At 56.5% G+C, this 21,570-nt stretch overlaps 2 protein-coding genes across 15 annotated transcripts in view; one reads left to right on the top strand and one right to left on the bottom strand.

Annotated features, from left to right (window-relative positions):
- Window positions 1-106: 106 nt before the first annotated feature.
- On the top strand, window positions 107-16,494 carry GOLGA2 (golgin A2). 2 transcript variants are annotated; one of them, XM_060102380.1, is made up of 27 exons: window positions 107-215; window positions 1,514-1,636; window positions 2,589-2,669; window positions 5,526-5,642; window positions 5,909-5,952; window positions 6,054-6,117; window positions 6,533-6,592; window positions 6,792-6,872; window positions 7,679-7,717; window positions 7,988-8,050; window positions 8,137-8,230; window positions 8,334-8,440; window positions 9,669-9,727; window positions 10,029-10,170; window positions 10,924-11,010; window positions 11,118-11,225; window positions 11,419-11,506; window positions 12,010-12,347; window positions 12,650-12,763; window positions 13,496-13,720; window positions 13,803-13,878; window positions 14,088-14,185; window positions 14,445-14,663; window positions 14,754-14,856; window positions 14,952-15,058; window positions 15,127-15,277; window positions 15,367-16,494. In XM_060102380.1, the coding sequence occupies exons 1-27, from the start codon at window positions 168-170 to the stop codon at window positions 15,582-15,584; spliced, it is 3,054 nt and encodes a 1,017-aa protein (XP_059958363.1). In that variant the 5' UTR covers window positions 107-167; the 3' UTR covers window positions 15,585-16,494. The 2 variants fall into 2 exon arrangements, with proteins under 2 accessions (XP_059958363.1, XP_059958364.1); XM_060102381.1 differs by having other exon boundaries at window positions 147-215; window positions 14,091-14,185.
- A 655-nt stretch (window positions 16,495-17,149) lies between these two features.
- The window catches only part of DNM1 (dynamin 1), a 46,198-nt gene continuing 41,777 nt past the window's right edge, over window positions 17,150-21,570 (bottom strand). For 7 of the 13 annotated variants that reach the window (XM_060102536.1, XM_060102537.1, XM_060102535.1 and 4 more), the window contains one exon: window positions 17,150-18,385. In XM_060102536.1, the coding sequence (XP_059958519.1) occupies window positions 18,313-18,385 (73 nt within the window). In that variant the 3' untranslated portion in view covers window positions 17,150-18,312. Of the gene's footprint in view, window positions 18,386-19,332; window positions 19,361-20,454; window positions 20,457-21,570 lie in introns of those variants that run through there. The other 6 variants (XM_060102531.1, XM_060102530.1, XM_060102533.1 and 3 more) reach the window with 4 other exon arrangements.

Raw genomic sequence — 21,570 nt, forward strand, 5'->3', positions numbered from 1 at the left:
GGATTAAAGATTTGAGGCTATGCTCACACCACTGCAGCCTAGTACCGCCTTGGTCCCTCCTCTTTTGGCTTCGTCTCACAGCGGCGCGGTTGCTGCCGGAAGCAGTTCCGCAGTGCTTGCTGGGATCGTGCTGATGTGGCCCCCCCCTTCCCCCGCCCTGTCCCGGGATGTCGGAAGAAACCCGACAGAGCAAATTGGCTGCGGCCAAGAAAAAGGTAAAACGTGCGGGGTCGCGGCTCCCTGACCCAGCCCGAGACCCCTCCGACGGCCGGGCCATGGCCAGAGTCTGTGCTGCCTTCGAGGCACACGGGGCGAGCCTCTCGGCGCCCCTTGGCGCCCCCCTCCAAAAGTATTCTCAGCCAGTCCCGCCCCCCGGCAGCCCAGCCCCCGCCCTTGCTCGTCACCCCTGGGTGACTTTGGGCCGGTGACCCCGGGGGCTTCCCGCACCAGGCTCGGCCCTCGCCTCCTGCCGCCCAGAACCGGACCTCCTGGGCTCCCTAGGCTCCCGGTCTCCGGGGACCTCGGTCCTGGCCTTGCGTTCCCCTCCCCCATCACGGAACGGCGACTCGGGCATCTGTAGGGAGGAGTGGAAAGTAGTTACGTCATTACCCCCCTCTGAACTGTCATTACCGCCCCGAGCCCGGTGTTTGGTCTTACGACCCAGTCCCCCTGTGTTTTCACATCCTTTCCGGTTTCTCTGGTCGCAGCACAAATTTCCAGCTTGAAGGAGACTCGGGACTATGGGACCTAGGTCCCACCTGGGTTTCAGGTTTCCTAACTCTAGACTGTACCCCATTCTTTGGTGTCGATAGCGTAAAAAGCCTACACTTCACCAGTGATCTCGAAACATTGACAATATCTCTGGGTGGCAGTGGGGAGAATGTGCTTTGTCTAGTTTGGTTTTCTCCCAGGTTTCTATCCAGAGAGACTTTCACAGTTTTAATGTGAATCTTCTTCCTTACATTCTAATTCGCTATGATTCTGAGACCAGAGTGCCGGTCATTCAGTGCTCCTTTGGAGTGAGATCTGCTTATCCTCTGTGGAACAGATCGCGTGAAACTGAACTTCACAGCTGGGAATCTTTCCCAAATCATCGTCTCAACATGGGTTGCCCTGAGTGCCACAGGATAAGCATGGGACTGGAGCATCAGTTTTGCTTGATTCTCTTGAGAGAGAAAAAGCCTTTGATATTAATGTGCTTAGGGATGACATTTGCATAGATTTGTAAGATTATAATAGACTTCTTTCCGAAATGGTGTTTGGGTTGTCCTCTTTCTGTTACGTTCCCAGATTCACTAGGGGTGTGTGCCTTCACTGCCTTCTGCCATTAGGATACACTGATGTAAAAGTTTGAGAAGCAGTGGTGTGCAGCTCTAAAAGAGGTGTAGGAAAGGACCCTGATGTCTGATTAAATGTTTACTTTCCCACCTCTGCTTCTTGTAAACTGTAAAGTAGGATGCGAATATAGGGGGCTTATAGTTCTCATGAGCCTCACTGCTTTTCCTTTTTGCAGTTAAGGGAGTATCAGCAGAAGAACAGCCCTGGTGTTCCTGCAGGAGCTAAGAAAAAAAGAAAGATCAAGAATGGCAGTAGCCCGGAGACAACCACTTCTGGTGGTTGTCCCTCACCTGAGGATGTGAGTCTTGCCACCTTCCGGGGATGGGGTGCTCAAGGGACAGCAGGAGAGGGTAGTGGTTAAGATTGTGGAAGAAATGTCAGATATTGCCTAAGAAGTTTGGGTTTGAATTCTACCTCTCCCTCTGTTGGGGATATGTATAGTTTTGGGCAAATTGTTTAAGCTCGTTGGGTCTCTGGTTCCACATTGGTAAAACTGGGGTAATATTGTCTTACACTTATGAAGTTTAAATGAGATTGTTGTTGTTTTTATAACAATCCCCTAATACAGGGCCTGGTGCAGAGTAAACATTCAGTAAAGAGTAGTTGCTATTTGACTTACTGCTCTGGTGATCTTTCTCAGCCCCATCCTCAGTGGGAAGCCAGGCAGTGAGAACAGCCTCTTGTCCTCAGGCTCTCCATTTAGAGGCACCAACAGAACCCCAGGGTGTGGTGAGGAGAGTCCCAGGCCCTTGGATTAGGAGATCATCTGGGTTTCAAGGCCATCTTTTCCACCAGCTTGCTGGGTGACGTCAAGAAAATCAGTTCGTCCCCTGGGCCTCAGTTTCCTCATCTGTAAGATGACACTGTTGGATCAGATCATTGTCTTTCAGACTTATTTTTTAGCTGTAGCCCGCTTTGTTCAAGCGGACCCTTGTTCTGAAGTCTGGTTTTTAAAAGTCTGGGCCTGAGGGTCTAAGAAGCTATTAAGAGCTGCGTTGTTCGCCTAAGGAGCTATGTGACTGCATTGTTCCGGGGACTTTTCCATCTGTTTACCTTGATTTCTGCCTCTGGCTAGGCAGCAAGTGGCTGTTTGGGAAATGGCACAGGCTGTGGTATTGATCCCTTTCTCTCTTCTCCAGCATTCCATTGCCCTGAACCCATCTCTTCTTCCTTCCCTGACTCTCTTGCCTCTCTAAGCCACTTTTCTCTTTCTCTCCCTGCCCTTGTTTTTCCCTTTTCGCCTCCTATAGATTCAGGACATTCTGAAGGTGCTGGTGTCCGACCTTAACCGCTCCAATGGGGTAGCGATCCCCCCATTGGACAAGTGGAAGGTGAGGCAGTGCCGAGACCCCCTCTCTGGCTTGCTCCCTCCCAGCTCTGCATGCCCTGAGGCTTCTCTGGTTTGGGGGATACTTTGCCTCTGGCTTATTTTATGTTGCTGTCATTAACCCTGGGCCTGTTCATGTCTGCTTTTTCACCTGCTTGGTTGATTGGGTCCCCCCCCCCCCGACCCCCCCCATCTTTTATCGTCTTGGAGAAGGTGAGATGCTCCTTGGAGGTTAAAGGTAACTTGGGAATAGCTTCCAGAGCAGGTGTGTGGGATTTGGGCTCTTTGAGCCTCCAGTTTGAATGTCCATGGTGCTATCAAACTAGGAGAGGTTCAATAAAACCAAACCTTCAAGTCTTGGCCCCTGGGCATCTGACCCTAAAAGACCAATAGACCACCAAGTAGTTTGTGATTTGTTTTTGAGTTGATCAGTTCATTTTGGTTTGGCAGTAGGGAATGTAGGATTAAGAGAAAAGGAACTTGCATTATAGTTAACAAGGATTGAGGTTATTTTTTTCAGTGGAACTATCCGTAAGGGATGTGAAGTTAACCAAACACATGAGTGGTCAGGACATTCTGCCCCTATCCTCTTAAAAATTAACTGGACATTTAACCATATTCAGTGGGCCCTTGAGAGCAGAGGCATGTTGCTAGGGGCTGTAGAAAACAGATGAAAGAAACATTTGGAATATGGCAACAAGGCAGAGGTTGGTTCTAAATGGACTCAAGGCTGGAGGGGGTGGCATTTGAGGCCGGTTTGAAGATTAGAGGTGGGTAGCGGTCATCCACATTGAGAGTAGGGGAAATGGGAGTCCCAGGCAGAGGGTGTAATACAGGTAACAGCCAGGGTTATTAGCTCACAGAGTACTTTCCAGAAAGGCGGGGAGCCTGGGGTGCCCCTGGACTGGGAGATGACCTCCTCCGGACATGATGGTGGCACTTCCTCCTTAATTAACTTCCTCGGGGGACATCTGCCAGGCTAGAGGAGTAGGGCTGGAAGACCAGGTCCTGCTGGAGATGGGCAGGGGGAGAGGCGCTGGGACAAGGAACTGTTGGCTGGGGTTAGAGAGTCTTTCAGTCATTAGGACTGCTCATGCCCATTCGGTCGGGTCTGTCCAGGTGCTGTGACTCACCTTGTTGGCTCAGAGGAGATGCCGGGTGGCACGGGGAGGGGAGCGCAGGCCTACAGGAGTCCCGAAGCTGTGCATCTGGACTCTTGCTGTAAGGCCCTGGGCCCGCATCCTTCTGCTCTCCTGGAAATGAAGACCCAGATCCCCATATTCCCTTCTTGTCGTTTTAAAATCCTCTCTATATCAATAACTGTTTCTCACTTAAGTTTTCTGCTGTAGTAGTGCAGGCCTGTGATTGCAGTATCCTGGGCAGAGCTGATGGCATTTCCAGAACTGAGGAATAATGGATAGAAAAAAAAGGTTTTTTTTAAATGGAATGGGACATTGGAGGGGAGTGGACAGTGTTTTTTAAAATTCCGTACTTAGCTATATGACTCAAAATTATGAAATAACTTGGTTGCTCACAAAATAGTCATATTAAGTATATTTAAGTCCGCAGAAAAAGACTTTTTCCCCCTTCTGAGCTTTCTTGTTTCTAATGCTAGGGATCCGTGGGCACCCAAGAGGCCAGGAGGGACCCAGGGCTCGCCAGGGCCCGTGGCTAAGAGTGTGCTCCCCTCCCCCAAACTCTCACGCCTAGCCAGCTGCTGAGCCCCTGCTCTTACCTATTAAATTCAGTAGTCCAGGTTGACAGGGCAACAGCAGGTTCTGGCATCAAAGGTCACAGTGTGGACAGTCACCAAGCAAACAGGTTGATTCATCTTCAGCTCCCCAGGCTCTGCGCTGCTTGTTCTAAGGATGGCAGTAGATCTGGGTTTTCAGAGGCCAGGGCTGAGGCTCCAGAGAGCAGGCAGCCCTTTCCCCCAAGAGAGGCGCAGCCTCTTCCTTCCAGACTCAGCTTTGTTGGCCAGGCCTTGGCTCCCCGGTGCTCTTCCCTCATCAAGCTTTGGCTTCTCAGCCCTCTTCCCCATCTCACCTATTGAACATTAGATCCCTCGAGCCAGAGGCTTTTGGACTAAGTGTCAGGCCTGAGCCTGGAGAGAGGCCGAGTGGGGCTCTGGTCAAGCAAGTGGATCCATTTGGGCCAAGAGAGAACTTCTCCATGGCTCCTGGCCCTCAGTCCCACGATTGTTCTCCAGCATGACAAGAGTCAAAGGGTAGACGTCTTACCTCTGGTTTCTCAGCTGTTTCTTGGTTGGGTAGGTGTTTTGGAGCCAGGAGGTTGGGATGGGTAGTGGCCATGGTTTTCTTTTTACCTCTAAGAGCAGGAAGAGCCTTCTCGTTGGGCGGCTTCTTTCCCAGAAAAGGCCTGAGTCATGGAGACACACCAGTAGTTGCAGGAAGGAGGGAAGGAAGGAAGGGAGAGCAAGAAGAAAGAGGCAGATCGCGCTGCTCCTTCATTACTGCCACCCTCTGCCCAGCGTGGGGCCCCGGGTGAGGGGCCCTCTGGGCACAGACTGGCTTTCTCGAAGAGCAGGGCCTTGCTTCTCCCTGACTTGGCACACCTTCCTTCCACCTGCTGTAGCTGCCGTAGGTCAGCCATGGAGCTGAGCTCCAGGGAGAACAAGGCCCTCGTGTTCTCGAAAGAGGCTGTGCAGTCCCGGAAGGCTGCAGACTGGCCCAAGGTCTGGGCGAGCCGTAGCCGCCCCCCAGAGTGGCACCCAGCATGTGTGACTGGCACTCTGACTGCAGCAACACCTGTCCTACCCGCTCTGCACCCCTGCATTCATGGCAGTGAGGCGACTTCTGCCCTGCGTGGCCCCCTAACCCCCTGCTCTGTTCTGTGACAGGCGCCCAAAGACCGCGCCGCTCCTGTTACACCGTCTGCTGATGACACCGTGTCACCCGGCGGTGTCCCTTCCCCCTGTGCTAGTCCCCCCCGTGTCACTAGCATGGCATCAACTCAGGTTCGTGCCTCTTCCCCCTTGGCCTGCTGCCCTACTGTGTGCTCACCCCCTCCTCCTTCCTGGAGGCCTGGACCTACCGTGGAGCCTCTTCCCCTTTCTTCAGGTAGCTTGGCTCCTAGAGCGAGGCGCCCTTCCTGAGGACTGGGGTGGGGGAGGCCAAGAGCAGGTTCTCCTTGAGGTGCGGGCGGATGGAAGGCGGTTGGAATGAACTTGGGTGGTCCTTACTGGAAACTGAATGACCGATTCATACGTTTCTTTCCAAACAGAACCGTGATGCTGACAATGATCCTAGTCCCATTGGTGAAAGCACGTAAGTGTCTCCCACGGGGCCAGCAGTCCCTAGGCCACTGCCCACGACCCCCTCTTTCCCATCGAGCCTCCTGCACCCCTGACTGCTGTGTTCATCCCCAGATCTCTCTCATCCACCGAGAGCCTGCGACAGCTATCTCAGCAGCTCAACGGTCTTGTGTCCGAGGTACCACCCCCAAAATTGGAGCCCGGAGTGGGCTAGAGAGGGAAGGAAAATATGACGGAAAGAAACCGAGGCAAAGGTTCCCAAGACGAAGGGCAGGTCCTGGGACCGAGCAGCTTGGCTGGATCATGTTTAGCTAGTCATTACTGCTCTGAGTCTCCTCTTTGACGCTGTCCAGGTGAAGGGGTTGGACCATGAGATTGGTTACATCATTTTATCCTGCAGATGAGAGCTGCTTGGGAGGCGGGGGACAAGGGGGAATTAAGAATGAGGAGAAGTTGGCACAGGGAGGGATAAGGGGGGGGTGGCAAGTTAGGCAGAAAAGGAAATGTTGCCAGTCGATGGGGAAGATGTTGGAGGGCTTAGGCCTTGAGGGGGATAGATCACGTTTCCATGTGAACCCTTTCATCTCTCCTAGTCTCCATCTTACATCAACGGGGAGGGTCTAGCATCCTGTACTGACATAAAGAATCTGGAGGTAAGGGGGCCTGCACCGTGGCCCAGTGACCCTGCAGGCCAGCCACCACCTGCCCCCACCTCCCTCCTCCCAGAGCGGGGGCTGGGTGCCCCACTGCCAGCTGAGACGGCCCAGACACCCCCCAACCCTAATGATTGCTCTCTCTACCTCTCCCCGCCCCTCCTCCAACTCCTCCTCCTCCTCTCTGCATGCGCCTCAGAGCCGGTACCAAGAACTATCAGTAGCCCTGGACTCCAGCAATCTAACAAACAAACAACTCAGTAGCAAGATAGAGCAATTGGTAAGAGTCCAGTGTTGTCCCCGGATTCCATGCTGCCAATCTGGGGCCCCAGTCTCACCTTGGGGCTCTGAAGAAAGGGGCTGGGGACCCCTGGTGCCAAGGGAGAATGGGGTGCCGGGGGGCCTAGGTCTCAGCTGGAGGGACCCCGGAGCACGGCATGCAGCATGGCTCTCTCTGTGGCTGCCCTCTTTGCCTACTCTGTTCTCCAGAGACCCCTGCTTGAGTCGTCCCCACGCGTGCCCTGGGGCTGTTGCCTGTAGGGGGAGCACTAGCTTGACTGGTGTGTTCTAGCCCTGACTCAGCCCCTGATTTGTTCCGACTTTGACCTTGGACAAGTCAACTGTCCTTTCTGGGCTTTAGTTTCCTGAGGAGGTAGAATTAGAGGGTGTCCAAGGTCCCTTTAAGCTCAAAAAATCAAAGATTTAAAGGTCCTTTTCGTTCCCATATCTGTGCTCTTAAGAACAGAACCTGGCCTGCAGTGTGTGCTCAGGAAACATGCCTTGAGTGAATGCCCCCTTCCAGGTCGTGAGCTGGCAGAGGGTGGTCTGACCTTCTCAGACTCCATTTCTAGAGGTTTATGTCATTGTCCCTTCAAGGGAATCAGATCCAGACTCTCACTACTGTAGCCGTGAGCAAAACTTCCCAAGACCCAAAGTCTCTTAGCTTGAGAAGTGTTCGTCCATTTATGTCCCCATGAACTCTCCCTTCCTAACCCATTCCTGCCCCCTGCCCGTCCCTCCTCCTTGATCTGAGGATCGTGGGAAAGGGGGACAATCTCAGTCACCTTCCTATGACTCTCCCCACAGAAACAAGAGAAACAGGAAACTTTGGATCGACTGGAAAAAGTAATGTGATTTCTTTGCTCCTCCCGTGGCTGATGGGTTTGGGGGAGGATTCAGATGTAGAGGCCCATTCTCCTCTTGCCTGCTGGCAGCCTGGAGAAAGAGGGGGCCTACCCCCTGCCCCTCCCCGCCCATCCCCTACTCCCGGGGTGGCCGATTATCTGTTCTCATCGGTGGGCCTGTCCTGGGCCAGTGATGACATTCTGGGGGCTATATCCTTTGCTGTTTCACCTCTGCCTACCAGTAAGAGCTGTTTCTTCTCTTTTCCTGCAGGAGAAGAAGGAATTTGAGAAGAAGCTCGTGAAGGAACAAGGGGCTCTGAGAGAACAGCTGCAGGTGAGTGGGCTGAACCAGAGTCCCTCATGGCCCCCAGGAAACATTGCTTTTCTGCTTTTAGCACTTGTTTGCCCTTTCTCCCAAAGGTCCACATCCAGACCATAGGGATTCTGGTGTCTGAGAAGACGGAATTACAGACAGCTCTGGCTCACACCCAGCAGGCAGCCAGGCAGAAAGCAGGTGGGAATCTAGGCACCCTTTCACCCCTCGGCCAGAGGGGCACACTGGCTGGCCTTCAGTGGGATTCCTTCTTTGGGCTTCCCTTCTCATGCTGTCATTTCAGGAGAGTTGGAGGACCTTGCTAATCGCCTGCGGTCGTCCAGGCAGCGTGTGGGAGAGCTGGAACGGACGCTGTCTGCCGTCTCCACGCAGCAGAAGCAGGCCGATAGGGTGAGCCCAGCAGTCTGCCCATCCATCCGCTGGAGGTGGTGTGTGGGTGGGGTGAGCCTAAAGGTCCCTTCGGCAGGATGGAGTGACTTGCTGCCCAGAAGGCAGCGCTGGCCGTGTCTTGCTGCTTTAAAGTTGTGTGATTGTGAGAAGCAAACCCCACGCGATTTGGTTGCCATGGCGAGTTGTTGGGGGAGGGGGGAGTGCTGTCTAGAGTGAGTGCTGGATGCAGAACCCAGAGCCAGAGCGCCAGCCTTGCCCTTTACTGGCTGCGGGCTCTGGCCCAAGTGCTAAGTGTTCGGGCTGTGAAGGTTCAGAACAATATTTTTATCCGTTACCGCACTAAGAGAGAAGTACGTGTGCAATATATATAAGACAGGTCGGAAAGGATTCATAAAAACCCAGGGGAGAGGAACAGAATGGCTGAGAGACATGTCACTTTGGTACCTTCCGAGTTAGGGGCTATGTGAGTGTATCATCCATTCAAAAAATGAACAAGAGATTACAATACAATTTAATCCCCCCATCATATCTGTGCTCCCACCCCGGGGAGAGAACGTGGTTCAAGAGTCCCAGCTCTAAGTGATGTTAGGCTAGCCACTTAACGTCTGATGCTCCATGTCGTTCACCCGTAAAATGGAGATAGTAATAGTAACTGCCTCCCAGGGTGATTGTGGGTTTGAAATGGGAATGTGGGCTGAGAGTGTTCAGGAAAGGTTCAGACGCGGGGCTGATAACAGGTGAGAAGGATGGCAGTGTTACTTGCTGTCCCCGGGCCTGTGAGCCAGCCGTGCGTTAGAGCTCTCCACCTGCCTTTTCCACCCCTCCCGAGTTCTTATTAAAACCAAATGAGGGGGCTTCCCTGGTGGCGCAGTGGTTGAGAGTCCTCCTGCCGATGCAGGGGACACGCGTTCGTGCCCCGGTCCGGGAAGATCCCACATGCCGTGGAGCAGCTGGGCCCGTGAGCCATGGCTGCTGAGCCTGCGCATCCAGAGCCTGTGCTCCGCAACGGGAGAGGCCACAACAGTGAGGGGCCCGCGTAAGGCAAAAAAAAAACAAAAACAAAAAAACAAACAAAAAAAACAAATGAGAACGTGAGCTTGGAAGTGCTTTGAAAAAATATAAAGCCTGACGCCAGGTGAGGACGTGTTGCTGGGAGTGGTTCCTGTTGCTGCTGTTTGTCTGCATCTTCCACCTCCCTTCTCCTGACCTCGCCTCTCTGTGTTTGCAGTACAACAAAGAATTAACCAAAGAGCGAGATGCCCTCAGGCTGGACTTATACAAGAACAAGTAGGATGGGGATGGTGGGGGAGGGCTGGGAAGTGGGGAGGAGCCAAGGGAGCGGGGGAGGAGCTGGTACAGCTTTGCATGCGTGCAGAGCCAGGCTCTGCTGTCCCAGCTGTGCCACCGACCCCTGCTGTGGCCTCAGGCAACTCATGTCCTCTCTGTGGCCTGCCACTTGTGACTCTTGATCCTGGGGTCCCTTCCAAAGCGACCGTTCTGTGGTTCTGTGGCAAAGGTAGTGGGTTGGTCACCGGAGCGACCCTTTCTGTTCTTTACACACGCCGCCCTCCACTACCACCGGTCACAGCAAAAGCAACGAGGACCTGAAGCAGCAGACCTCGGAGCTGGAGGAGAAGCTGCGGGTCATGGCGAAAGAGAAGGCGGCCATGCAGCTGGGGATGGAGGAGCTGCAGAAGAAGATGGAGATGTCCGAGCTGCTGCTGCGCCAGGTGGGGCTGGAGCCCCAGGGAGTGCGGGCCCCACTTGACGGGGCCAGGGCCTCTTAGGCTCATTGTGGGTGGCCTCCGGCCAGGAGCCAGAAAATTTGGATCCTTGTTCTGGTCCTGCCATAGACTCCTCTAGAGATAGGAGAAAAATTGAGGCCTTGCCCAGACCTCTGGAATCAGAAGCTCAGGGATAGGCCTTTTTTAGTTTTATTTTTAAAGCATCCTGGTTGAAAACCATTGTTTTATGGATGACAGTTATAAGGCTAGCCCGTGAGTCCACTCCCTTCCTCTCGGGGCCAAGCCTCCAGGTAGACGGGGCGCTCAAGTCTCAGAGAGCCTCCTCATTAGTTTTCCTGCATGCACAGTGATTCTCTGCCTTCCTGCCCTCAGTAAGGGCACGGTTAAAGTATGCCATGTTCATATATTGGACTACTATGTAACCATTACAAAAATTAAGTATATCTTGTTTGCAGCAAAGTGAAATTAAGTTGCAGAACCATATATGATACTACCCCGTGACCGCACAACTGCACTGTGCATTAATTAAACGTGTTTGCATATGTCTGGAAAAGGGTCCAGGAGGATACACACTGGATTGGGGGGGTTGGGGAGCAATGAGTATTTAGTAAAAATAAAGCCTGTGGACCTGGTTCTAATAACACGAGGACAACCCTGAGTTGTACGTTGACCTTTTGGGGGGCATTGCGTGGAGCAGCCTGGGCTTTCCCACATCCAACCTCATTTTTCACCATCCAGTTTTCTAGTCAACCTACCGCTGACAGCAGCCAGCAGTTACAGCAGGCCCTGGACGAGCAGGCACAGCTGGAGAGCCACGTGGAGCAGGTGAGATTGTGCAGGGAGAGGGGTGCGGGAGGACGATGACCCCAGGTGACCGGGAGCAGGCGAGGCCCCATGACAGCCTGTGGTAACTTCTGTGCCCACTCTCGCAGCTGAAGGATTCTCTGAAGCAGCTGCAGGCAGAGAGAGACCAGTATGTGGTGAATATGAAAGAAGAGAACGCCGTTTGGCAGCAGAAGATGCAGCAGATGCTGGAGCAGGTAAGACGTGACCTTCCACCCCGCTCCTTAGACAGGTCACCTGGGCATCTGTGAAATAGGAATCACGACACTTGCTGTGTGCAGCCAGGGGTGGAAGTGTGTATCTAGAGGGTGGGGGTGGAGAGGGAGGTGGTCGCCCGGCCTTGACCCCCTCCTGTGCTCTCCCCCCACCCCCCACCCATGCTTTGGGCAGATGGGCAAGTTGAGGGAAGAAAAGGAGTGCAGCATGAGTCAGGTGCAGGAGCTGGAGACCAGTTTGGCCAAACTGAGGACCGAGATCGGTAAGCCGGGGCCAGGGGATTCGGGAGCAGAGTTGTGTCGGGGCTGGTGAGGGCGGCTGAGAATGGAGGTGAGTGGGTGGAAGGGCACCGTGGCCAAGGGAAAGAGGTCTGTCCCAGGAGTTGGCAAGTCTTGCAGTTTCCCTGAGCCTCAGGGTCCCCATCTGCAAAAAGGGTGAAGTGCCCACTGTGGTCTTGAGCATAAAGATGTAAGGAACTCTGTCTGAACGTGTCTTGAAAGATTGAGCCAGGAAGCCAAGATATGGGGCAAGGAGGCTGAATCAGGAGCTGTGGACCAAGAAGAGGGTGTTTTGGAGGGACTTCCCTGGTGGTCCAGTGGTTGAGGCTCTGTGCTTCCGCTGCATTGGGGCACGGCTTCGATCCCTGGTTGGGGAAATAAGATCCCTCATGCCGCACTGGTGCGGCCAAAAAAAAAAAACCAAAACAAAACCGTTTTTTGGAGACTGCAGAGGCGAGAGGCCCTGATGGTGTGCTCCCTTTCTCAGCTGTGCCTCCGCCTCAGGGGCCCCCAGCCGGGCCCTCGGAGGTAGAACAACGGCTGCAGGCGGAGGCCGAACAGCTACAGAAGGAACTGCAGAGCCTGGCACAGCAGCTGCAGGCTCAGGTGAAGGACAACGAAAGTCTGAGTCGCCTGAATCAGGAGCAGGAGCAGCGGCTGCTGGAGCTGGAGCGGGCGGCCGAGTGCTGGGGGCAGCAGGCCGAGGAGCGCAAGCAGATTCTAGAGAGCATGCAGAGCGACCGCACCACCATCAGCCGCGCGCTGTTCCAGAACCGTGAGCTCAAGGAGCAGCTGGCTGAACTGCAGAATGGATTCGTCAGGCTGGTGCGCAGCCCCTCCCGGCCAGCCTGCCCTCCTCCCTGGCCAAGTCCTCTGGGTTGGGGCGAGGCACTTAACCCATCTGGGGCCTTGGTTTTCCCACCTGTGAAATGGATGATACGGACCTTTTGTGAAATGGTGCCCACGAAGGCATGCTGTGAGCCAGAGAGCCCTGCTCGGAGGGTTGTGGGGGGAAGGGGCAGACTTTCCTACCTGCCTCCACCCTTCCCTGAGCTGTGGGAGGCGGACACCAAGTTCTGGGGTCTCCAGCTGCATTGGGTGACCTCTGATTGCTTCTCTCTGTGCAGTCCAACGAGAACATGGAGATAACCAGCGCGCTACAGTCGGAGCAGCACGTCAAGAAGGAGCTGGCCAAGAAGCTGGGCCAGCTGCAGGGGAGGCTAGGAGAGCTGAAGGAGACGGTAAGCCCTGCCCCAGCGGGAGGGCCCGGAGACAGGCACCAGCCTCTGGGGAGCGAGGGACCGGGGGCCAGGACAGGTGACCCCAGAGTCCTTCAGAGCCTGTGACTGCTTGTTGCCCCCTGGCCTCTGACTTTCAGAGTTGAGTAGCCCTGGGCCATAGGTCGTTGTCCCCGCTAGAGGCATCGAGCCCCTAATTAGAGGGGAAGAGAGGGTGTACGGTGACCAGCTCCTTGGGTTCAGCTCTGGATTCAGCCCTCGCATCTCTAAGCCTCAGTTTCCTTATTTTAAAAGGAGGTTAGCGGGACTTTCCTGGCGGTCCAGTGGTTGAGACTCCACTGCAGGTGGTGCGGGTTCGATCCCCGGTCGGGGAACTAAGATCCTGCATGATGGTGTAGAGCTACCAAAAAAATAGAAGAAAAAAAAAAAGGAGGTTATCATTTTCCTTCTAGAGGTGTTGGAGGTTAGAGAATCATGCATGTAAAGCCTTGGGCGTTCAGTGTGCACCTCACAGATGTTGGCTGGAGCTCTGCTTTTCCACCCATCTGCGGCCTCAGGTTAAGAGAGAAGCTTGCTATGAGGGCTGGGTGAAGGCGGCATGGGGCTCTGGGCAGCCAGCAGGGCCTCACGGTGCCTGCCTCAGGCAGAGGGGTCTATGCCCAACCTCCCCAGTCTATGGGCTCCGACTGCGGAAGCAAGCCACAGCCTGCCCTCAGCCCCAGGGTCTTCCCGCAGGTGGAGGTGAAGCGCCAGGAGGCTCAGGATCTGCAGCAGCAGCGGGACCAGTACCTGAACCACCTGCAGCAGTACGTGGCTGCCTATCAGCAGCTGGCCTCTGAGAAGGCGGGGCTGCACAAGCAGGCGCTGCTGCAGACGCAGCTCATGGACCAGCTGCAGCACGAGGAGGTCCAGGGCAAGGTGGCGGTCCAGATGGCCCACCAGGAGTTACAGGAGACCCAGGTGAGGGCGCCCGAGTGCTGGGCCCCTGACGGGGAAAGCCTGCAACCTGTGTCCCTCCTCACTTTCTTTCCTGGCCCCTTAGGAGCGCCTGGAAACAGCCAACCAGCAGAACCGGCAGCTACAAGCCCAGCTGAACCTCATGGCTGTGCCTGGGGAAGGTAAGTAGGACGGCCCGGAGGGAGAACACCCAGCCTGAAGGGCAGGGGGACTTGTAGCAGCATGGAATTGAGTTAGAAGAGACCTGTAGGACAGCGAATCCTCTTCCTGCAGCGAGTGAGGTGAGGGGCAGAGCTGGGCCGCACGCTCTCTTCCCGGCCTGCTCCCCCTGCCTTGTCGGGTTGTCTGAGGTCCCTCCATGTGTCCCCAGCAGGAGGTGGGCCGGACGGTGAGGAGAAGGATGAGGGGGCCCCCCGGCCGAAGCTGAAGCTGAGCGTGCCGGAGGAGCTCGACAGCCGAGAGCTGCTGGTGAGCTGACCTCCCGCTCCTTGCCTGTCTTACTTCCCACCTCCCCCTGTGCTTCCTCTCAGACACGCTTTGTGGTTTCCCTCCCTCTGATTTCTCTGGACCCCCAAGCTCCCCTGGGAGCCATAGTCAGCTGCCATGTCATCCTTAAACCACAGGCATGCCCACTAAGACCCCGAGAGGGCAAGCATCCCTCTGCCTGCCGCCCCTCGCTGGTCCTCAGTATCCCCCACAAAAGCACGCGCACACCTCTTGCCCGCAGGTGGCATTTTTTAACTCGGCCTTAGCCAGTGCTGAGGAAGAGCAGGCCCGGCTGCGTGGGCAGCTGAAGGAGGAAAAGCTGCGCTGCCAGCGCCTGGCTCAGCTGGCAGCCCCGGCCCAGGACGGGGCGGAGAAGGAGGCCCCAGCCTCCGGGATCGGGGGGAACAGTGTGCCTGCGGAGACCCACCAGGCCCTCCAGGTGGCCATGGACAAGCTGCAGGTGAGTGGGTCGCCCCCAGTGGGGTCCAGGAAGGGTGGGGGCCTGCGGTCAGGTCGCTGCCGAGCCCTGACCCTGCTGTTGTGGCTTCAGGGCCGTTTTACAGCGCTCATGCAGGAGAAAGTGGATCTGAAGGAGCGGGTAGAGGAGCTGGAGCATCGCTGTATCCAGCTGTCCGGAGAGACAGACACTATTGGTGAGTGGGGAGGCGGGGTCCCGGGGCCGGGTGCCATGGGCTGGATTGGGGCAGCCCCGCACCTGAGCCCTGTTCGCCCTCCCCGCTCCCCGCAGGAGAGTACATCGCCCTTTATCAGAGTCAGAGGGCGGTGCTGAAGGCGCGGCACCAGGAGAAGGAGGAGTACATCAGCCGCCTGGCTCAGGACAAGGAGGAAATGAAGGTAGGGGTCCTTGTGACCGTCTCTGCGGGCGGGGGTGGGGTGCGGGTGCTGAGCACCTCTCCCTCCAGGTGAAGCTGCTGGAGCTCCGGGAACTGGTATTACGCCTGGTGGGCGAGCGAAATGAATGGTATGGCAAGTTCCTGGCCACCCAGAGCCCTGCTGGTGAGTCCGCTGCAGCGCCCCCAGCCCCACAGGAGCCTGGGGCTGCCGACGAGGGGGGTGAGTAGCGCCCTCGGGGGGGACCGGCGGGCGGGCAGGGGAGAGCTGGCACACCACTCCGAGCCCTGCCTCTCTCTCTCTCTACAAAGGTCTCCGTGAGGTGAGCCTCGAGGACAACGTGGACCCCACCCAGGGGGAAGCCCTGCAGGGCCAGACGACCCCTGAGAACCCCACTGCGCAGCAGATCATGCAGCTGCTGCGCGAGATCCAGAACCCCCAGGAGTGCCCAGTTTTGGGCAGCAACACCTGCATCCCCTTCTTCTATGAGGCTGACGACAACGATGAAGTGAAGATCATGATGGTCTAACTGCCTGACACTAGCGGGCAAAGACCGGAGACCTGGAGCCGCGGCGCTCTGCCCTACCCGTCCCTCCTTCCTGGCACCCCTTCATCCCTAAAAAACCCCCTGAAAAGGGGTATAGCCCCCTGTCTAATGGGGGGAGACAAATAGGTGCAGACCCCTTGCCATCTTGGCCAGGCGGAGGCTCAGTGAAGGTAGTTTATTTAAGAGGCTGCAGTTTTTTTTTTTTTTTTTTTTTGCGGTACGCGGGCCTCTCTGTTGTGGCCTCTCCCGTTGCGGAGCACAGGCTCCGGACACGCAGGCTCAGCAGCCACGGCTCACGGGCCCAGCCGCTTCGCGGCATGTGGGATCTTCCCGGACCGGGGCACGAGCCCGTGTCCCCTGCATCGGCAGGCGGACTCTCAACCACTGCACCACCAGGGAAGCCTGAGGCTGCCGTTCTTGGGGAGCAGGGGCTCCCTGCTGGTCTCCTCACCCCCACCAAGCAGTCCTCCATTCAGAGGGGCTCATGCATCCTCTATTCAGAGGCACTTTGGGGCACAAGTGCCCCCCCTCCCCCTCGCCCAGCCAGACAACTAGGCGGCACTCTCACAGGCCTTGGGCAGGTTGGGCAAACCAAGGCCGGGCAAGGACATAAGCTGGTGGCGGGGTGGGCTCCCTCCCCAGTGTTTATACTGTAACTGTGTAACATTTTGTATATTCTGGAGGTAGGGAAGCCCCCTGTATCACAGTGGAGGTTGGCGCTGGTAAATGGGGAAGACCTTCTATTAAATATTTGGGGCTGGGGAAAATTATTTATTGATAGTGTAGGATGGAGAGAGAGGGTGGAGACGGGGACGGGTTTGTGCCCGGGTGATTCGACTCCTGTTTCACTTGTTTCACTTTTTATTTCAGAATAAATGAATTTAGCCATACTGCTTGTCCTTGCGTGTTCCTTTTTCTTCTGTCACTGGGTCCTGTGCCATGAGCACTGAACAGGGAGCGGGTCCTGCCAGCAGAGGGCAAGCTTCTGGTTGTGCCGGTCCCCAGCGTGTCTGAGCACATCCAACCGGGCTGTTAGAGATCTTCCAAGGCCTGTCACCTGCATGCTGCCTGGTGAAGATGGGGTTCCCGGGGGGACCGCCATAGGGTTCTCGGGGCAGTCCTGCCTTAATGGCGGAGAGACTCAGAAGTCAGATCTAATCCCAGGGAGGGAAAGCAGGGTGCCACAGCGCCCTGAGTGCTGACTTCTGGTCCGGGTGTTCTCCATTCCACCGCCCTACCCCTCTGGTGGCCTGTTCTGCCTGTCCTTCCACAGTGCCTGCCTGGCCAGCACCTCACAGTCCTCCCTCCGGGCCCCCTAGTGGCCAGAGCAGGTTTCACAGGACGAGGATCAGCTGACTCCAGGTGCTTTCCCAGTACGCCTCCGAGAGGATGGGGCTTTTTTCTCCACATCTTACAGCACCCTAGCAATCGCTGGGCCCTCCCCCATCCCTCACCCCAATGTTTAAACCTTTACCTCTCCCTGAGCACCACAGAGAACACAGGCCACAGAGGACACGCTGTTCCCCATCATCCAGAAATGGGTTTTATTCTCAGCCAAGAGACAGCAAGACTGGTAGTGGTCAGAGAACTACACAGCTGCCAGTACAGCACCCCCGTGTGCAAGGGAGGGTAGGGACGGGAGGGCGGCAGAGGGGGGCTGGCTGTCCACAGGCTGGGTACGACGGGGGGGCTCATCAGAGGTGGCACGCTTTGGAGGGGGATGTCAGGGTGACGGCGTTCCCTTGTAGTTGGGCCACAGGACTCCTCAAGGACAGCATGGTGATTGATTCCCGACACTAGAGGTGAGGCTTGGCCATATATGTGTGTGTATATATATATATATGAGTATTTATAGATATTTATAGAACTGGGCAGGAGCAAGACCACAGAGGGGCACAAGTTTCACCAACGTCACGCCTGGATGTGTCAGCTCACCACTACAACAGACTAAGTCACAGATGAAGGGGAAGCTCGGGGGCTGGGTAGCCACTGTCAAGTCACAGAACAGCCGTCCAGGCAGGCTTGGAAAGGGAGGTCTCCGAGGAATAGGAGGGATCTGGTTAGAGGTCGAAGGGGGGCCTGGGGCTCTCAGGTCGGGATGGACTTGCCTGACCCGATCGGCTGGCAGTTGGAGAGAAAGCAAAGAGAGAACGGGAGAGAGAAAAGGGGGAGAGAACTGGTAAGGCAAGGGCAGCCTAGCCCGGCAGTCGGGGGAGAGGAGGGCGGGGCAGAAGACCCAGGGGTGGGCAAGCGTTCTGGAATAGAGAAGAGAGACGAGAAAGGGAAGGTGGAAGGGCAGGAGATGGGCAGGGGCCAGAGCCTCACTGGGGTCTGGGGTAAAGGCTGGGGCAGCGCCCACCCCTCCACACACGCTGGTCTCTCACACACCACCAGGCAGTGCACCCACAGCTCCAGACACGTGCTCGGCCCCCTCTGGCTTCCCTCTTCTCGGGCCCCATCTTTCAACCCACTGGCGCAGGGCCATCCCTAGCCTCAGGGAGTATGGGGCCGTGAGCCCCACGAGACAGCCACCAGGCCTGATGGAGAAAGACAGGAGAAAGAACACTGTTTGAACCAGGAGGGCAAAGCTAACAGAATGGCTGGAGGGAGCACTAGAGGCCCCTCTGGGTGGGCAGAAAGCCCAGGAGTCCTCTAAAGGGACCCTGGGGAGGCAGGGAGGGCAGGCGGCTGGATACCAGTGGCCACAGGCTTATAAGTCTAAGAGGGGAGCCTCAGCTGGTCGGGGGACCGCAGGTCGCGTAGGTGAGGCTGGGCCCTTCCTGCTGGGGAAAAGCAGAAGAGCGAGAGTCAGCGCAGGTGCAGAGTGGCAGGCAGGCTCGCTGGGCGAGTTTGGGGGCCCAGCTGGGGCGGAACTCAGAGAAGCTGGCTTGCCCAGGTCCGCAGACACCGTCATCCCCTTAGCGGAAAAGTGGAGGTCACCCCTAGGAGCAACAGGCCCAGGTGGATGAGCCTGCGGGCTGGCTACGGTGCTCCACCTGGGGCTGAGGACGCCGCCTTCAGTCCTGCACCAGCAGGAGTGACAGTACTGTGGAAGCAGGGGAAGGGGCGGTGTGACCTGCCTGGCCTGTGAGCTGTGCTCTGGGCTGATGGGTGGGGGGGACACTCAGGCTTTCCCAAATCATCAAGTAACCAGAGCCTTCACCCCCAGCTGCTGCTCGCTTGCTGGCTCGATGAAGGAGGTAGGACTTTGACTTCCTCTGCCCTATCGTGGATTCGGTTTCCAGAGCTCCCAGGCTGGGAGCTGGCTGCCCTGCCCCAGCAGCAGGGCTCAGATCGGGGAATGAGTGTGGCACCCCAGGGTGAGATGCCAAGGCCTCTGGATGCCTGAGTCCAGCCCTACACACACACCCCGCCAAGCTCCCTGCCCCTAACACCATGAACCATGAGCTCTGCGCTCTTTCTGACGCCTCCAGAGAGCACCCAGGTTTGCCTGCTTGGGTGCGGAGCCTGTCCCAAGACCTCCCCAGGCTCAGCCATGGAGGTCTTGGGCAGTCGCACTGAGTCCCGAGGCTCGCTGAGAAGGGAGGTGAAAGAGCCAGCTGGCAGCGGGGACAGAAAGAGGAAAGAATAAGTCTGGAGCCGCAGGAGGGAGAGGGAGGGGCCTGCCTCGGAGGTCCCAGGTTGGCCCTGCAGTGTGGAGCTGGTGCGGCAGGGGGCAGACACACCGGTTCATGCAGCAGGCGGAGAGGCCTGTACCTACCGTGGCTGACGCTCCTCAGGGGTCACTGATAGTGATTCTGAAAGACAGCACGAAATCAACGTGGCAGTTCACGCTCACGGACGGGTCAGGCCTGGGGGTGGGGGGACACGCACACGCACACGCCCGGGCGTGCACACACATGCGGTGAGGCCCCACGGCCCCGCATGCACACGCTGACACACATGCCCACAAACAGCACGCATACACCCCACCCCCCAATGCCCAGCAACCTCGCTGGCCAGCACGTGCAGCATGGATCTGGAGCATGCAGCCACTTGGCACACTGAAGCACACGCGGGGGCGGAGTCACAACACAGAAGCTCGCCCGCACACAGGAGGCATTTGCACCAGCTCCCTGCACACTCGTGCCTGGCGTGCTCAGAGGGCCACCTGCATTGCTCCAGAAGGGACAGGTCTTGCTTTCTTAGGGTCCAGCTGTCATGTCTCCACCCAAGAGCCTTCCATGGCTCCCTGCTGCTCACAGCACTGAGTCCCAACAAGTCAACCTCTTCTGTGGACTTTGAAGGTTCTCCTACCTGCCCCAGCTTACCCAGGGCAAACTTTTTTTTCTTTTTTTTTTGGCCGTGCTGTGCGGCATGCAGGATCTTAGCTCCCCGACTAGGGATCGAACCCGTGCCCTCGGCAGTGGAAGTGCAGAATCTTAACCACTGGAACCTCCAGGGAAGTCCCCAGGGCAACCTTTTCTTTTCTTTTTTTTTTTTTTTTTGTGTGTGTGTGTGTGTGTGTGTGGTATGCGGGCCTCTCACTGTTGTGGCCTCTCCCGTTGCGGAGCACAGGCTCCGGACGCGCAGGCTCAGCGGCCATGGCTCACGGGCCCAGCCGCTCTGCGGCATGTGGGATCTTCCCGGACCGGGGCACGAACCCGTGTCTCCCGCATCGGCAGGCGGACTCTCAACCACTGCGCCACCAGGGAAGCCCCAACCTTTTCTTATTCTCCCTCATTCTACCTGCACTCTGCTCTGGCCAGCAGCTCTCAGTGCATTCCACACTCAACCTTTGCCCACTTGCTGCTCCTTACCCAGACGCCCTCCTGACTTCTCACCACCTGAGCCTTTTCTCCATCAGCCCTGGAATCTCACCGAAGTCAAGCTGCCTTGAAGCTCCCCAGACTGCTCTCTCCTCTGAGGCTGTGACTTCTCATGTGTCAGCCAGACTAGAGTCAGAGCAGGTACCAGATCTTCCAGTTCTCATGTCACACCTCAGCACAGGCCTGGGCATGTCCAATACCCTTAAGAATCTGAACTCACATTGGAAGTTAGCAAATAGTTCGTATAGCCACTTTTGCAGTTAATGTGGCATCCCTATAGCCACTGTCTCCCCCTGATCCCCACACCAACCCTGGGAGAAAGGCAGAATGTTAAATATCATTTGGTGGAAGGGAAGCTGAGGCCCTGGAAGGGAAAGTGACTCGCCTAAAGGCCCACTCCAGTCCAGTGCCCCTGGCCAACACCATGCTGCCTGCTTTACCCCATCTGCCTTGGCCGTCAGGTCACCATAGAGCAAGCCCCATCTCTGCTTCACTGTAGGTTCATGGAGGTTAGACCCATGGCCCTACCCTCCAGCCATCTGGAAACATAAATGGATATTATTGGTCTGATGTGTTCTTCCTCAGAGAACATGGCCAGTGGAAACGGGGCAGACTGAGTTAAATATCAGAGTGAGCTTCCTTGAAAGAAGGTCATGGATCAAGAAGGCAAAGGCAAGGGATGAAGTAGAACCCTTTTCCCTGGAGATTTCTGGGAATGGGGCAGCCTCCACCCACTCCTGCCCGCAAACCCACCACGTTGGTCCAGGCCAGAGGCAAGGGGAAGGAAGAAAGCCATCAGGCTGTCCCATGGCTCCCAGGCCCCTTTCCCAGCTGCTCCACGTCCTACCGCATGCCTGGGTGCCATTCTTACACTCTCACATCCGTGTGCACGCCCACACACACATCACACACCTTGCTGGTCACACAGTCACAACCCTCGAGGACAGGTCCAAAGAGTCAGGACTGGGAAGTGTGGGCACCAGGGTAGCCCTGAGTGTAAGTGAATAAAATCTACCCATCCAGAGAGGGCTTGGGTTCAGATCCTCAGACCTGAGGTAGGCTCACTAGGAGCTGGGAGACAGAAGTAGAGGAGGGAATGGAGAACGGAGGAGAGCGGCCAGAAGGGGAAAGGAGAAGGGAGGCAACGCGTGGGAGAGAGAGAGACTGAAAAAGGAGGGAAGCGCCATGCAAGTGCTGGA

This window comes from Mesoplodon densirostris, chromosome 6 (genome assembly GCF_025265405.1).
Source record: "Mesoplodon densirostris isolate mMesDen1 chromosome 6, mMesDen1 primary haplotype, whole genome shotgun sequence".
Taxonomy (NCBI): Eukaryota; Metazoa; Chordata; class Mammalia; order Artiodactyla; family Ziphiidae; genus Mesoplodon; species Mesoplodon densirostris.

Bases quoted from the DNA above. Each gene is read 5' to 3' on its own strand.
- GOLGA2 (XM_060102380.1), top strand. From the start codon at position 168: ATGTCGGAAGAAACCCGACAGAGCAAATTGGCTGCGGCCAAGAAAAAG. The intron at 2,670-5,525 runs GTGAGGCAGTGC...GTTCTGTGACAG, and splicing joins CCCCATTGGACAAGTGGAAG to GCGCCCAAAGACCGCGCCGC. The intron at 10,171-10,923 runs GTGGGGCTGGAG...TTCACCATCCAG, and splicing joins CCGAGCTGCTGCTGCGCCAG to TTTTCTAGTCAACCTACCGC.